The 15860-nt window shown below is 51.6% G+C and overlaps 1 protein-coding gene across 5 annotated transcripts in view; it reads right to left on the reverse strand.

The window, feature by feature from the left end:
- MYH11 (myosin heavy chain 11) overlaps positions 1 to 15860 on the reverse strand; it is a 118723-nt gene that overhangs the window by 21513 nt on the left and 81350 nt on the right. For all 5 annotated transcript variants that reach the window (XM_059693266.1, XM_059693265.1, XM_059693269.1 and 2 more), the window contains 14 exons: positions 14624 to 14742; positions 13681 to 13833; positions 12616 to 12789; positions 10331 to 10504; positions 8479 to 8593; positions 7816 to 8009; positions 6259 to 6380; positions 6084 to 6153; positions 5754 to 5914; positions 4061 to 4169; positions 3368 to 3499; positions 3071 to 3277; positions 1808 to 1945; positions 632 to 755 (listed from right to left, as the gene is read on the reverse strand). In XM_059693266.1, the coding sequence (XP_059549249.1) occupies positions 632 to 755; positions 1808 to 1945; positions 3071 to 3277; positions 3368 to 3499; positions 4061 to 4169; positions 5754 to 5914; positions 6084 to 6153; positions 6259 to 6380; positions 7816 to 8009; positions 8479 to 8593; positions 10331 to 10504; positions 12616 to 12789; positions 13681 to 13833; positions 14624 to 14742 (1992 nt within the window). The remainder of the gene's footprint in view (positions 1 to 631; positions 756 to 1807; positions 1946 to 3070; positions 3278 to 3367; positions 3500 to 4060; positions 4170 to 5753; positions 5915 to 6083; positions 6154 to 6258; positions 6381 to 7815; positions 8010 to 8478; positions 8594 to 10330; positions 10505 to 12615; positions 12790 to 13680; positions 13834 to 14623; positions 14743 to 15860) is intronic.

Raw genomic sequence — 15860 nt, forward strand, 5'->3', positions numbered from 1 at the left:
GCCTTTCGCATGGAGGAAAGGCACGCACATGCACACACCTTCCTCCCTGGTAACAGCCCCACCCGCGCCACTGTCTCAACGAAGAACTGTCAGTCCTGATGGAAAGGGCCTTTGATTATTAATGTACTAGAGGCCTGATGCACAAAGTTTGTGCAAGGGGCTCGGCCCTTGCAGCCCTGGCTTTGTCCAGAAGGTTGTCCGGACAGTTGCTCTGCTGTTCAGTCTAATTAGCATATTACCTCTTTATTATATAGGACAGTGATGGCAAACCTGTGACACGCATGTCAGAGGTGACATGTGAACTCATTTTTTTGGTTGATTTTTCTTTGTTAAATGGCATTTAAATATGTAAAATAAATATCAAAAATAAAAATCTTTGTTTTACTATGGTTGCAAAGATCAAAAAATTTCTATATGTGACACGGCACCAGAGTTAAGTTAGGGTTTTTCAAAATGCTGACACGCTGAGCTCAAAAGGTTCGCCATCACTGATATAGGATGTTGACTAAGGGAGACTGGGGAGTCTGGAGAGGATTTGCCTCTCTTGAAATAATCTACCATTCTGAATTTCCTCTCTGATTTCCCTAGTTTCAAAATACCGGTTCAAAGCTTCTCTGGGTAGCCGGTTTACCTTCCAGTTCTGAAATCATAGATTCGTGCTTATTTTTCAGCTTGGTGAGGTTCTTGGCCTTTTCTTCCTCTTCTGCAAGATTCGTCGTTAAGTCACTAATCCTCTCTTCAAGGAGTTTTCGCTCCTTTTGGGGGAAAGAAAAAGAAGCACCATTAGTCTTTTTTTTTTTTTTCTTCCAGGATCTATGTCTCACTTTTAGTGATTTCCAGATAAATAGTTGAAAGCCCACATGATAACCAAATACAGCCTTGAGTCTGAAACGGTGAAGAGAAGTTCCTTAATTTTCAAAAGTCCGCCACTTCTCACCTCACGTCACTATGCCTCTCATACTTCAATGTGCCAGCCAATGGGGCCCTCGTTCCCTTCCTATCACATGCCAGCTCTTCCCTGCCTCAGGGCCTTTGCCCAGATGGAGCCATCTGCCTGGGGTGCTCCTCCACCTCCTCTCCCTGTAACTGCACCTCAGTCTTTAGGTTTCCACTTACATACCACTTCTTCCAGGAAGCCTTCCCTGAATAACCTCCCTCCCTTCAGAACCCCGATCACAATGGTTATTAATAGTTATGTGTGTGATGATCTATTTGCTGTAACACTAGAATATAAGCCCCACAAGGGCATAGTCCTCTCTGACCACACATGCCCTGCACCTAACGGGGCCTGGCTCATGGAGGAGCCCTGCTGACATCTGGCTGAAAGAACTAAAAGGAGCCTGCCCTTGTGGGGCCAGTTAGAAGTTACCAAGAAGGGTGACCGACTCATCCTGTTTGGCACTGGGACTTTTCCACCTTTGGTGCTGGAAGTTCCACATCCCAGAAGCTCCTCCATCCCAGGCAAATCAGGACAGCTGGTCACCCTGTCCCTAACTGGAGGGGGCCCATGAGAATGTGGGAGAGGGCCCGGAGACTCAGGCACCTTGGCCTCCTTTGCACACCTTGGGGGCTCCATTGGTCATGGTGCTGCTGAGACTTGCTCCGTGGCAGCCCTGGTGCTGGTGATCCTGCCAGGACCCCGTCCATGACACACCTGCATCCACAGGGCAGTCACAAAGCCACCCTGTCAGAGGTAAACCTTTGCTTGGCCTTCAATACCTTTCATTTGGCTAAAACAGAAACATAATCTGAAATCCTTGTCCCTGGGGAGCCTGTCATTGGAATGCAGATGCTCGACCCCACTCACTTTTGACAGTTTGTTGTTCTGATCATCCATGACCAGGATGTCATCCTCCAGTTTCTTGATCTTGGCCTCGGCCGTGACCTTCTCAAGTTGCAGCTTCTGCCTCGCAGCTTCCTCCTCCTCCAGCTGTTCCTCCAGGTCCTTGGGAAACGAATCACAGCCTTGTTTAGGTCACTCTCCTGGACCCCGGGGACTAACACAGGCTGGGCCTGAGGACCCCAGTGCTCTGCAGTCTCCTTTCTTTTTTTAATTTTTATTTATTTTTATTTTTTTAAAAAATATATTTTGATTTTTTACAGAGAGGAAGGGAGAGAGTTAGAGAGTTAGAAACATCGATGAGAGAGAAACATCGATCAGCCGCCTCCTGCACATCCCCCACTGGGGAAGTGCCCGCAACCCAGGTACATGCCCTTGACCGGAATGGAACCTGGGACCTTTCAGTCCGCAGGCTGACGCTCTATCCACTGAGCCAAACCGGTTTCGGCCTGCAGTCTCCTTTCATTGGAAATTAAGGTTTGCTTCATGGAGCCTCAGTCCCCTCATCTATGAAATGGGGAGAGTAGGCACCATGGTGGTTTTGAAGTGCGTCCACCCATTATCCTCTTCCTTTCCAAGGTGGAGCCTAATTCCTCTCCCCTTGAGTGTGGGCAGGGCTTAGTGACTTGCTTCTAACAAATAAAATCAAGAGGAAGTGATGGAGAGTAACACCAGCAATCAGGCTATAAAAGGCACTGTGCCTTCCTCCCCTGCTCTCTCTGCTCTCCCGACTCACTCCTTCTGGGGGAAGCCAGCTGCCAAGTTGTGAGGACACTCAAGCAGCCACGTGGAGAAGCTCACAAGGTGAGGAACTGAGGTCTCCCGCCTACAGCCACGTGAGTGAGTCACGTAGAAGTGGGTCCTCCAGCCCTAGTCAAGCCTTCAGATGACTGCAGCCCAGCTGACATCTTGACTGTAACTTCATGAGAGATGCTAAGCCAGACCCATCTAGCGAAGCCACTGTCAGATTCCTAACTATGTGAAATAAAGGTTTATTTTGGGTGTTTTGTCCGCACCAATATAATTACCCCTCACACACAGCTGCTATTAGGAGAAAAAATAAAAGTACGCGAAAGGCAGGGCAGAGCAGAGCGGGCTTTAGGGAGACCTGTGTGCACAGATGGCAGTTCCCTCCCAAGCCTTAGTCTCTATCTGTGCAATGGGGACATATATCATCAGACGGGCCTCACAGGCCTGCCTGCAGGGAAGCCAGCCCCTCCAGTGCCTTACCAGCATCTGCTGGGCCATCTTCTTCCTTTCTGCCTGCAGCTGCTGGCCCCGGTCTTCCTCCTCCTCCAGGCGGGCCTCCATCTCATGCAGGATCTCCTCCAGCTCCTGCTTCTTGGCCGCCAGCCGGACCCGCATCTCCTCGGCCTCAGCGTACAGCTCCGTCTCCGCCTGCAGCTGCTCCTGCAGCAGGTTCTTCTCCTCGGCCAGCTGGATGCAGGGGTGGGAGGCGGCCAGTGAGTCCCCAGGACCAGGCATCCTGCCTCCCTCGCAGCCCCCATCACGCTCCCTGCCAAGCACCTGCGAGTGCTTCTGCTCCAGCTCCTTGAGCTCGCTCTCTGCCTTCTGCTGCCGCTCCTTGGTCTTCTGCAGCTCATCCTCCTTGGCCTGCATCTCCTCCTCCTGCCGCGTCACCTGCAGCAGAGGCTTCACCTGTGTGCACACAGTCAGCGCAGCGTTTATTTTCATGGCAAAAGGGGTACAGTCTTGTAATAAAAGCAGATCAGTGCTTCTCAGCCAGGGACAATTTTACCCCACCCCAAGGGGACGTGTGGCAATTTCTGGAGACAGTTTCAGCTGTCACAGCTGGGGCAGGGGGTGCTCCTGGCATCTAGTGGGCAGAGGCCAGGGATGCTGCTAAACATTCTAGACTTAGGGCTATGAAGGAAATGGGTGTGGCTATGGAAGAAAGTAGGTGTGGCTAGAAAAGAAATGGGCATGGTTATCGAAGGGCACTGTGAGGGATCCTTGTGGTGATGGAATTCTCTGGATCTGGGTTAAGGTCATGGCTGTAACCCAGGTGCCAAGGAGGGGGGGCCTTCATTAGATGCACCGGAGACAGGCCTGCCCGGAGCATCACCAACAGGCCAGGTTTGATCTCAAGCTCTCAGCTGCACACCCACGGACAACCATCTCCAGTCCCACATCTGGAGCATCTGGAGTGAAGGGCCAGGGCTGGGGGTCCTGAGAGCCGGGTGGGGCCGGAGCACCCACCTTGGTGAAGAGCCTCCACCACTGCCAGTTGCGCAGCTTGAGGTAGGCGGCACAGTTCCTCTGAATCACCTTCATGGCCGTCAGCTGCTGCTGCCTCTTGGCAAAGGCCCTGGGGGAGGGGCAGGGAGCCGTGAGAAGCCCTGGTCACCCGACACATGTCTCACTTTGTCCGTTTCGCTTGTGATTTTGGGACTTGCATGAGGACAACCTCCCTTTTCTCCAGCTCAGGCTCTTCCAGGGGCTCTGAGCATCAGCACAGGGATACTGTCTCGGCACAGACCACTCAGATAATAGGGAGACAAGAGCCTTTCCCAGCCGGCAAGGGAGACCCAAGGCTCACACAATACCCTGGAACCAGAGCTGTGATCCAAACATCGAGGAAATCGGTCCCTGCTACGTCATTCCTAGGGGAACGCTGCTCACCCCCAGCTGTGCCACGTCTTCCCAAGAGCTGAGTGTCTGACAAACCTATTCCTTCCTCAGGTGTATTTTAGAAATCTCAAACCTGACCTAGGACTAGCACGCTTCTTGTTTAAGGGCTGTTAGGTTTGAGACACCATGAACAGTGAGCACAATCCTCTTCTCTCTGCCATCTTGAAGGTGGGTGAACTTGAAGAATAAAACTGCCCTCAGTAGTCTGGAGGTGGGTTGGGGGCTGCGGGTTGGGGTTGTAACAGAATTATGAAACTTAAGCTAGGTCTGTCCCTGGACCAAGAGCTCCCTAGATCTGGCCTTGACCATCTTGGGTCCCCTTGGCACTGAATCAGCTTGACATGATCAGGGCTCTGCAGATGACAGCAGGAGCCTTCATTCATGATGACATAACCCCAGACAGAGCGGCTCCACCAGTCCCTGCCACCAAAGGGTGTAACTTTCAAGGACCCTAGCCTACACATGGTCCCAGGCTTCCCAAAACAGAAGGGGCATCAGACCTGCCAAGACCCTGCCTGATGAACCCCATCTGGACACAAGGCTATAGATACAGCCAAAGACACTTTCCTCGGGTACCTACTCATAGTCTCACACTTCCAAGATGATAACCAGGCACTGTTCTCAACCCTTTTCAGGAAGTATTTCACTGACTCCTCGTAAACAATTCCACGAGGCAGGAATGAATATGCTATTTTCCGGTGGAGAGACCTGAGGCTCAGAGAGGTCGAGTAACTTGCCCAAGGCCCATCAGCAAATAGGTGGGGGAGCCAGGATGAGAACTGAGGTCTAACGCTGTAGAGTCATGGTCTTAACCTTCCCTCCTGCCCTCATAACCAGTGCTTATATTAAACGGTAGCATTTCTTCCCCCCAAGAAAACACATCCATCCAATCAGTGGAGCATCTGAAAGCAGACGGCCTATGAGAGTCGGAATCAGAACATGTGGCCAGCCCGGCAGGTGTGGCTCAGAGGTTGAGTGTCGACCTATGAACCAGGAGGTCACGGTTCAATTCCAGGTCAGGACACATGCCTGGGTAGTAGGTTTTATCCCCAGTGTGGGGCATGCAGGAGGCAGCCGATTAATGATTCTCTCTCATCACTGATGTTTCTCTCTCTCTCTCTCTCCCCCTGTCCCTTATTCTCTTAAGTCAATAAAAATATATTTTAAAAAAAGAAGAAGAACATGAGGCCAGCAAGCTCCCTGGAAGTGTGTGTCTCCCATCTGTGTGTGGGGGGGGAGGGGACAGTAGGCGGGTCCTTACTTTCTGGCCAGGTAGCCGCGACACATGGCCTGGAAAGCCATGATGACGTCGGTGATCTTCAAGTCTCGCTCCTCCTCCAGGTGGGCCAGGACCCCGGTTCTGAAGAAGATTTTGCTCTGCCCAATCCTGTACAAGTTGGGGTCAAGTTCTAGGGCTTTGATCTGCAGAAGGAAGGAAGACAAGTGTTCCCATTCTCAGCTGTGCCATGTGGCCAGGGGTTAAGCCAGTGTCAGGGAGGTCACACCCAAAGCAGCTCCTGGCAGTGCCACCAGAGCCGGGGGAGGGCTGCCGCTGGATTTCCGGGGCAGGGCGGGGCGGGGCGGGGCTCACCATGAGGATGCAGGCCTGCTTCCCGTCCATGAAGCCTTTGGGAATGGCATTCGCAGCCAGGATCTCGTAGCTTGAGACACAGGGGAGAAGTCACCAACCGAGCGCCACTCCAGCATCCCTCCCTCCGCCACCCGCTCACCCACTGCCCCACCGGTGCCTGCCCTGGCGGGCTCACCGTTGGCGGAACTCCTGGAAGACGATCCTGTTGGGGAAGCCCTGGCGGCAGATGCGGATGCCTTCTAGCACCCCGTTGCACCTCAGCTGCTCCAGCACCAGAAAGGCATCCAGCTTGCCGGACTGCAAAGGTGGAAAGGGCCATGGGCAACCGGGGCTGGGACTCAGGGAGCAGCAAGCCCCGAGTCTCAGGCCTGGGTGACCCCCCTCACCAGGCCACCAGGATCAACCCGGTGAGGTCTCAGCTGAGGGTTCAGGTGATCTCTCTCTTCTACTTGGTGGCACTAGCATCACCTAGCTGGAAACTGGGGCTTCTCCTTTGTCACCTTCCTCTTCCTCACTTCCTGTCCATCACCAGTTCTAAAGCTCCTACCTCCCGAGTATCTCCCAATCCACCCACTTCTCTCCATTGGCCATCATCACTACCATCCACTCGCCACCATCTTCTCCTGCCCAGACAAAGCCCACCACAGCCTCCTACCTGGTCTTCTCACCCCCAGCCCTGCCTCTCCTCTCATCCCCTCACTTGGTTTCTAAGGTGTAAATCTGATCATGACATACCCCTACTTTTAAAACCCCAGTGGTACCACAGAAGGAAGGCCAGGCTCTGGTCCACCCACAGGAACTCCCCGATCTAGCCCCTGATACTGTTCAGCCCCAGCTCTTCCCAATCCCTGCCTCACACCATCACACATCAGCATGCAACCACCTACCTAGCGTTTTCTTGCCAAGATGCTTCATTTGTTGCCGCCACACTTTTGTGGCGCCGGTCCCTCTGCCTAGGACGCCCTCCCCAGCCGCCCCTCCACTTCACCAAGTTGACGCCTCCCAACGCGCACATCCTCTAAGAAGCTTTCTCTCAGCCCTGAGGAGCTGCAGCGGGAGCCCCCGCTGTTCGGAGTTCTCATAATTTAGCACACTGCACCACGGTTACCAGCTTGTGTGTCTGCCTCTCCCCCGGATCTCCCGCCACCTGGGCACTACTGACACACTGGGTAGGAGCCTTCTCTGTCGTGGGATGCCCTGCGCACTGTGGGATGTTTAGCACAGACCTGGCCTCTACGCACTGGATGCCTGTAGTCGCCCCCTCCCAGGTAGGACAACCACAAATGTCCCCAGACGGGGCCAGATGTCCCTGGGTAGGGGCACAACTGCCCCCAGCTGAGCACCCTGCCCTAGACTACAAGAAATCTGCAGGTGAGGACTACAACCTTTCCAGCACTCTCTCCCCAGCACAGGCAGGAACTCAGGAAATATCAACTGGAATGATGAATTTGTGGTGATTTGATACCTTGGACAGCAACTCCAGGGCTGCAAGTGTCTGGACACAGTCTCCCTTCCTCCCTGTCTTCTTTTGCCTCCAGGATGGGGAATGGACCCCAAATTCAGCCAACCTTCCCCCATGTCAGATGGAGCCCTTGGGGTGGGCGGTCAGGCTTTCTTCTTGCCCCTCTAGCCTTGCCTGCCTTCCCCATTCCCTGTAGACCTGGTGATGTCCCAGGGGACGTTCTGACCCCCCCCCACCCCCCCAGCAGCAGCAGCCAGTGGGCGGCCTCACCCTCTTCTCGTGGTTGGGGATGATGCAGCGCACGAAGTTGGGCGTGGTGTTGCGCAGCGTGGTCATCAGCTTCCCCAGCTGCTCCTTGTACAGCTGCCCCACCGTGCGGAACATGCCCTTCTTGGTCTTGGAGGCGCTGGGCAGCGAGCTCTCCGTCATCTTGGCCATCTGGTCCAGCCCCACGATACGGTCCACTGAGGGGCACATTGAGGGCGGCATCAGCCTCTGGCCCACCCAGGGCCCCCATTCTTCTCTCTGCTGCCAATGCCTTCCCTCCAGCACTAGGTAAGGGGATTGCTTTCCAGCTATTATCTACTTGGGGAATCTGAGAGCTCCCAAGAGACGGAAAGCGTGTGGCAGGGGTGAGACAGGAGTTCAGTCTTTCCGACTCTGGATGGGGGCACTCTCACTCATTGTGCCTCGGACGCTACTTCCTCCATCTTTCCTGATCGCAGACCTTCTCCCTGGGGCCCAGGTGTGGGGTTAAGGGGCTCTGAGGTGGTTGAAGGTGTCAACAAGATGTCACTAGCACCTGGCAACATGGCCCTCTCCTGCAGCCCCATGTGGCCGCCCCTCCTGGGAGCAGGTGTGGGCATTGGGGGCAGCTGGAGGAGGGGAGGACTCTGGTGCCCAGCTCTCCAGCTCCAGCAGGTGGGGCCTTACCGTCCTTCCACAGGTCGGCCACAAACTTGTCTGAAGAGGCGTTGAGGAGGGCAGTCACATTGTCATTCAGCGGGTCCATGTTCTTGGTCAGCCAGGCAGCCGCGTTGTAGTCCACCTGCCAAGAGCCAACCTCCGGTCAGTTATGAACTAAGGGCAGGGCCGGAGTCATCCCGTTTCCCTCCCAGATCGTCCAAGGTCAGCGAGGAAATGACATTAGCAGCTGCCATGGTGAGAATCCATAACTCCAACGAAGAGACCAGCAGATCAGGACTTTAAAGGGCCCTGCGCACAGTAGGGCACCAGCCAATGGCAGCTACTGCTGGAAGGCCTTGTCGCTATTCCTTGCATTCTCCTAATAACCCTTCTCTGGCAGCCTCCAGGGCCTGGGATGATGCCGGTTGCCCTCCGAGTGGTGAAGAGCTTGGCTGATGGTAAATGTCTCCGTCACATGAAAGTTCTCCCTCATCTAGAGAAGGCTCGACAACAATTCCAGTTTTTAAATTAAGTTTGTGGACCTCTTCTCCTCTCTCTGATGAACATAAGTGTAACTGGGAGATTTTGATACATGGATGTAAATTCCCAACTCAAATACTGACTGTGGGCAAAGCCTTCACTTTATTTATTTTTTATTATTTATTTTTGTTAATCCTCACCTGAGAATATTTTTTCCATTGATTTTTTTTTTTGAGAGTGTAAGGGAGGGAAGGAGAGAGAGAGGGAGAGAAACATCAATGTGAGAGAGACACATCGATAGGTTGCCTCCCGCATGCGCCCCGACCGTGGCCAGGGATTGAACCTGCAACCCAGGTACATGGGCCAATGCTCTAACCACTGAGAAAAACCAGCCAGGGCAAACCTTCATTTTATGATTGTGACTATGAAATGGAGGCAACTCATAAAATCTCTCTGGTGGGTTCTTACGGGATGTGGGTTGTTATGGTGATGGCCAGGCCTGATCTGAAAGAGGACTAAAAAGAAACCACCTGTGAAGTGGGGAAAAGAAAAGCATTATCTCTCTGTGCCTAAAGGAATGATGCTCCCTTGAGGATAGGGTAGGAGCAGGCAAACTTTTTTTGTAAAGGCCCAGATTTTCAGTTTTGCAGGCCATACCGTCTGTCACAGCCACTCAACTCTATCGTTATAGCATAAAGACAGCCACAGATGTTATGTAATCAAATGGGTACCAATAAAGCTTTATTTACAAAAACAGGCTGTGGGTCAGATTTGGTGCATGGACTACAGTTTTCCAACCCCTGACTTAGGGCATTGCCTGTTCCCATGATGCAGTGGGGATTCTGGAGCATCAATAAAAATGCTCTAAGATTCTGTAAGCCAAACCAAGTTATGTCTTTCTAAATTACCCAGGAGGCACAGGGGAAGGTTCTGTACATTAACAGCCATGAAGCATGATGATGATGATGATGATGGAGAGAAGGAAGAGGAGGAGGAAGAAGAGGAGTTGACAACGACAAGGTGACACCATCACAGATTTCTCTGGACGGAATAGGCTGCCAATGGCAAACCCAAGGCCATGATAAAGGAGATTCTTGCGAACCCAAAATTGGGTTTATTGGTCACTCCATTCTGGTTGGCTCTTCCTGCTGGGTTTACCCCGCAGCAGGAAGGATTTAGAGTCTATACAAGAAAGAACTAGCTGGCCACCATGGTTGGATTTTACATATATATATATCTTGTCCCTTCCAGGCACTTAGACTATAATCATAAATAGCCTTGCTTAGGATTTGATTTACACCAGACGCCTTTGGGTTCTGCCATTCCCAAGCTGCTCTTGCCCTGGCATCCCTCCTGAGGTCCCCGGGACAGACAGACCCCTGGGACACGCAGTGGGTACCTTCCCAGCATAGTGGATGATGGAGAACTCGGTTTTGTCCTTGAGCTGCTTGGGCTTCTGGAACTTGGGGTGGTTGCCCTGCTCTGAGCACAGCTTCTCCACGAAGGACTTGTCTGTGGCTTTGGGGAACCAGCACTCCTCGTCCAGCAGGGCGAGCACGCCTGGAGGGTTGTTCTGTGGAGGACAAGCAGGGCAGATCACAGCCAGGGCTCAAGCCTCAGGCTTGCCACCCAAACGCACACACAGGCAGCTCCCTAGCTCTCATACCCTATCTGCCTACATATAAAGATGGATTTATACCCTCTTTATTTTGGTTCCCTCCCTGCAAAATATATCCCCAAATTACCATGTGTCCAATGGACCAGCATTGGGGATATAAGGGCAAGCCCCACCAACAGAACATGTTTGCTGCTGCCCCCTAGTGGGCACCACATGCAACATCACAAAGATTTCACACCTTGCTTTATATATACACTAGTGTGCCGGTGCACGGATTCGTGCACATTGAAAGGAAATTAATTAGAAGAAATATTTTAATATCGCTATTCACCCTTTCTATATAGTAGAAGTGTCAACCAAATTCACGATTGACAATAACAGATCAAAACACACCCATGCGATTGGCGCCGGCAAGAGCTTCATATGAATCACGCATGCGTGAGTCAACTTAGCCTTTTATAGATATAGAATAAACTTGCTTAATTAGACCTGCTTTCTGATTTAGCTAAACTTTTTCTAGCCCAGTGAAGCACCCCAATTTCTCTTTCAGGTAATTGTCAGCAAACACAGCAGTAAATATCAACATGAAGCAGATTATTATTGAAGATCACGCAAGGAGAACAAAGGGTAAAATATTTAACTGTAGCAGTGTTTGACTATACTCTGCGCAGTGAGAAAACCTGAAGTAATTTTCAAGTTCCACCATTTCTTACTTCTTTTCAGTCGGGTCAAGTTTCTAAACTTTCTAGACCTCCTTTTTACAGCTAATGAAAAGAAAATAGGATTCTACCAAGTTTCCTATCTAACTACTTCGGAACTTCTGTGAGGATTAAATGAGATGAGGCACGGGAAAATGCTTCACATTTGGTTACAGTGTAAAATGTTTGCACCTGGCTATGAAGCAAATCGAGTTCCTGGGTTGAAGAAACTCCAAGGAGGCTAGTCGCTAGGGAGAGGAGGCCGGGTGTTGCTACGTGACGTCATTACCCGGCGCCCACAGCGACCATTTCCGGGCTGGGCTGGGCTGTGGGCAGCATTTTGCGCCATGGGGTCTTGGCAGCGTTGGCTGCGATTTGGTGGGGTGTCATTCTGGGGTGGTGGTGGGACCTGTGTCCCACTTGGGGGAAGCCGAGTGTTGGTTTGTCGGCGCCCGGTCCATGGTGCCGTTTATTTTTATTATTTTTATTTTATTATTTATTTTTCTTTTCTTTTTCCTTTGGTGCCCTTGACCAGAATTGAACCCAGGACCCTTCAGTCCACAGGCCGATACTCTATTCACTGAGCCAAACCGGCTGGGGCAGTGCCGTTTATTTTTAAATGGCCAGTGCGTGTCATGGCAGCTCCTGCATTAAGCGTCGGCCCCCTGGTGGTCAGTGCACGTCATAGCTACCGGTCAGACAGACGGACACTTAGCCTTTTATATATAGAGAGTCACCTCAGGATTCCTGTTAGTAAAGCGCTTCCCTGTGGGAGGCAGTCTAAACTAAGGTGTCAAGAGCGCAGCCTTATTTGCAAATGCCATTCATTCTGCTGGAATGGCCTTCACTTTTTGGACTCAGAATCGGGAAGTGCTTCCCCTGCTCTGTGCAGTCATTCTCCACTCTGGCTTTATCAGGATGGTTCACTTGCTTTGTTTGTCTGGTTCTATTGCCCGCTCCTCCAGGAGGGCAGGGACCACGTCCATCTCATTCACGGTTACATCCCTAACCCCTAAAGACGGGCCCAGCACATAGTAGGTGCTCAGTAAATAGTCATTCAACAATTATCTATTGGGCATCTACTACGTGCATGGTTCGAGGAGTTTGGGATACATCAGTGAACAAAACAAAGGCTCCTGACTTTGTAAATAAATGAATGGGAAAGAGGGGAAGGGAGGGGAGGGAAGGGAGGGAGGAAAAGAGAAATAGAAAAAGAAAATACCTTTGCTTTAAAATGTGGGGTAAGGGAAAGTGTGACTGAGCCCGCAAGGACTCAGTGCTGGGGGAAGCGTGCACACACGGAGCGGGCAGGGTCCGCCTGCCGCCGCAGGAGGGCACACGCGCATGCGAGTGTGAGCGGGCCCTCACCGGCCGCTCGATGAGCTCGATGCAGGGCTGCAGGTCGAGCCCGAAGTCAATGAAGTTCCACTCAATGCCCTCGCGCTGGTACTCCTCCTGCTCCAGGATGAACATGGTGTGGTTGAACAGCTGCTGCAGCTTCTCGTTGGTGTAGTTGATGCACAGCTGCTCGAAGGAGTTCACCTGAGCACAGGACAGCGAGGGGGGCCGTGAGCATCGTGGATGAAGGCAGCGGGCTCGGGGCCCTGAAGAGAGCCCCAGGGCCTGCCACCCTTTCCACCAGAGCCCACTCTGCCATTTCAGCACCCCGAGAGGGCTTAGGCCCCCCCAACGGCTGCCTACAGGTCATGGGGGGCTGGCAAAATGGACCCACCCTCCTGTCACGTGGTCTACATACACATTGCTTTCAGGATGCGTATCTCCTCCATCTGCACAATGATTTGTGGAAAGAATTACCGTGTAAGGTGTTTTATCACCCCCATTTTGCAGATGTAGAAACCGAGGCTCGGAGAGAGAGCAGATAGGTTTGGGAATATCTGTCAATCTCCAGCCTTCCCCTCTCATTGAGAATGTTCCTCTAACCCATGGCTGTGAGATCCAGTAGCCACGGGGCACCACATGAACTAAGGCAAGACCCTGGAAATAGTGCTTGGCTCTAAGGTCACCAGTGGCCCAACCCCGGGGAGTCTGAGTCAATGAGACTCAATGCCAAGATTTTGGTGAGAACGGGCTGGGACTGTGGTAAACAGCTGGAACTGGCTGCAGCTGCCAAGGCTGCCGAGAGGCCGTTGAGAGCGGTGGCAGTGATCCTGCCACCAGGAGGGGAGTCTGTGTGAGAACAGGGTCCAGGTGGGAGATGGCAGGGGACCAGGTTCCGCTTGTCTGATGGGGGCCTTCTCAGTTGCACAAACCAATGCATCCCCTGCTGGATTTCTGTCTCTTCCACCCTCAAGGTCAGCCTCCCACCCTACAGTAGCCGTCTGCCTGCCTTTCTCCAAAACGATGCATTCTCCGAGGGGAAGCTTCACCCCGGAGAGCCACGTCCATGGCTGCCGTCATCCCACCACACTGTACCTCAAAGATCTCAAATCCAGCAATGTCCAGGATTCCCAGGAACGAAGCCCCTTGCCGGTGGGTCTTGTCCAGGGCTTTGTTCACACGGCTGAGTATCCAGCGGAAAAGGCGCTCATACGTGGCCTTGGCCAGAGCCTCCATGGCAAAGTCTGCCTGTGGGGGGGGGGGGGCGAGGGAACCCGGTTATACCCATGGGCTGCGTTTTCACATGAGCCCAGCTGATGGCTCAGAGTTTTATTCTTCTCCTACTTAGAGTAAGTCCTTAAAAAGCAAACAAAAAAGGAAACGGCACCATCTCTGCAGAAAGCAGCCGTGAGGGATAGCGAGCTCCGACCAAAGGAATGACTTTGGATAAGTAACACTCCCTGTGAGAGGGACCTGGCACAGAGGGGCGCCTGTCCCATCCAGGGTCCCTGCAGAGGTGGTCAGTCCTGCCTCTAGAAAGGGCACACAGGCATTTCAAAATCTTTTAGGTCAGGCCTGGTCCCTACAACTAAGAGATCAAGATGAGGTCATGGGTGAGGGACTCCGCTGTTCTTGTTCAGTGTTGTGGTTTCAAAACCTGACAGGGGACGTTGAACGTTGTAGTATTGGATAGACGAGGGACGAAGACATGGACAGAGGGAAAGGAAGATGGATGAATGGACTGATAACATATAAATGGGTGAAAACATGGATGGAAAGATGAATGGATGGATACGTGGATAGGTGGATGGGTGAATGGATGGATAAATGATGGATGGGTGGACACAATGTGAACAGATAGATGAATGCATGGGTGGAGAAATGAAGGGATGAATGAGTGGATAAGTGGGTAGATGAATAGATGGATGGATGGATAAATGAGTGGATGAGTGGATAGATGAATAGAGGGATGAAAATATGGATAAATGAATGGCTGGCTGGATGGCAGGATGTGAGATCCTGCAGGAAAATTCCTTACCTGTTCTTTTGTCTGAGCTTTCTGTACCACATCCCGCCCGACTTTTATACGTGGGGTGAGGACGGCTCTGGTGAAATCCGTCACATTAATTCCCATGAGGTGACAAACTTTCTGAGCAGCTGGGGGGAGAAAACAAGCATATTTAGTGCATCACAAAGAGAAGACTTGGGGACTAAGCACATCACATGGATATTTGCATAGACATTGGTGTGTTGTTTTTTGGTTGTGGTTGTTATTGTTGTTTTGGAGAGATGGATTCCTGTAACTTGCCACGTTGGGGAGTGTAACACATAAGCAGTGAACACGGCATAAAGAAGTCCTAAGAACGGCTGTGATTAGTCACCCCACCCCCACTGTATCGCTCAGAGGCTATGACAGGCTGGGATGGAGGTATGCTCCAACTGGGGGCTTAAGGCCAGATGTTCCAGGCTCAAGCCCTCGCCCCTTCCCACGTCCTAGCCAAGATTATGGAAAAGCCTTTCAACTTCCTGGAGTCTTGTTTTTCTTGGCTTGTAGAAAGAGTCAGCTATTTGGTGCTCTGTGGGGTTGTAACAGGTTAAATGAGCTAAGCTATGGAAAGGGCCTGACATATAGTCAACTATTCCATAAATGCTTGCTCACTATTCCAAGAGACGTCCTTCAGCATTGTTTATAGTGACAAAATACTGGAAACACCTTAAATCCATTCATATGGGAGCAGACAAACATACCATGGTATTTTCATAAGATGGAATACCAAATAGAAGTTAAAGGATGATCTCTCTCTCTCTCTCTCTCTCTCTCTCTCTCTCTCTCTCTCTCCCCCCACCCCCCGCACCCCCAGTGGTTCTCAACTAGGGGTGATTTTGCCCCCAGGGAATGGACATTTGGTAAAGTCTGGAAACTTTTTTGGTTGACACTTTAGGTCTTGCCACTACTAAGAAACCCTGATCTAGACAATGGTAAATATAGAATAGAAAAAAAAAATCAAGTCGAAGAATGATATCTTTAGTGTGATATCATTTATATAAATAAAAACACTCACAAAGCAACTTTCTATATCGTTCTACTCCGTGTGAGTGCACTTACAAAGATGAGGCTGAAGGGAGTGTAGTGAGGAACAATTGTGGTTGCCAGGAGGCGCGGGAGAGAACGCAGCTGGGAGAACAGGGGAAGTGACTGTGTTTGCACATCTATGCTGCTCTGTTTCATTTTAAAGACAAAGCCGTGTTAGAAAACATTCTCAAACGCCAGTTCC

The sequence above is a fragment of the Myotis daubentonii genome, chromosome 4 (assembly GCF_963259705.1).
Source record: "Myotis daubentonii chromosome 4, mMyoDau2.1, whole genome shotgun sequence".
In the NCBI taxonomy this organism is placed as follows: Eukaryota; Metazoa; Chordata; class Mammalia; order Chiroptera; family Vespertilionidae; genus Myotis; species Myotis daubentonii.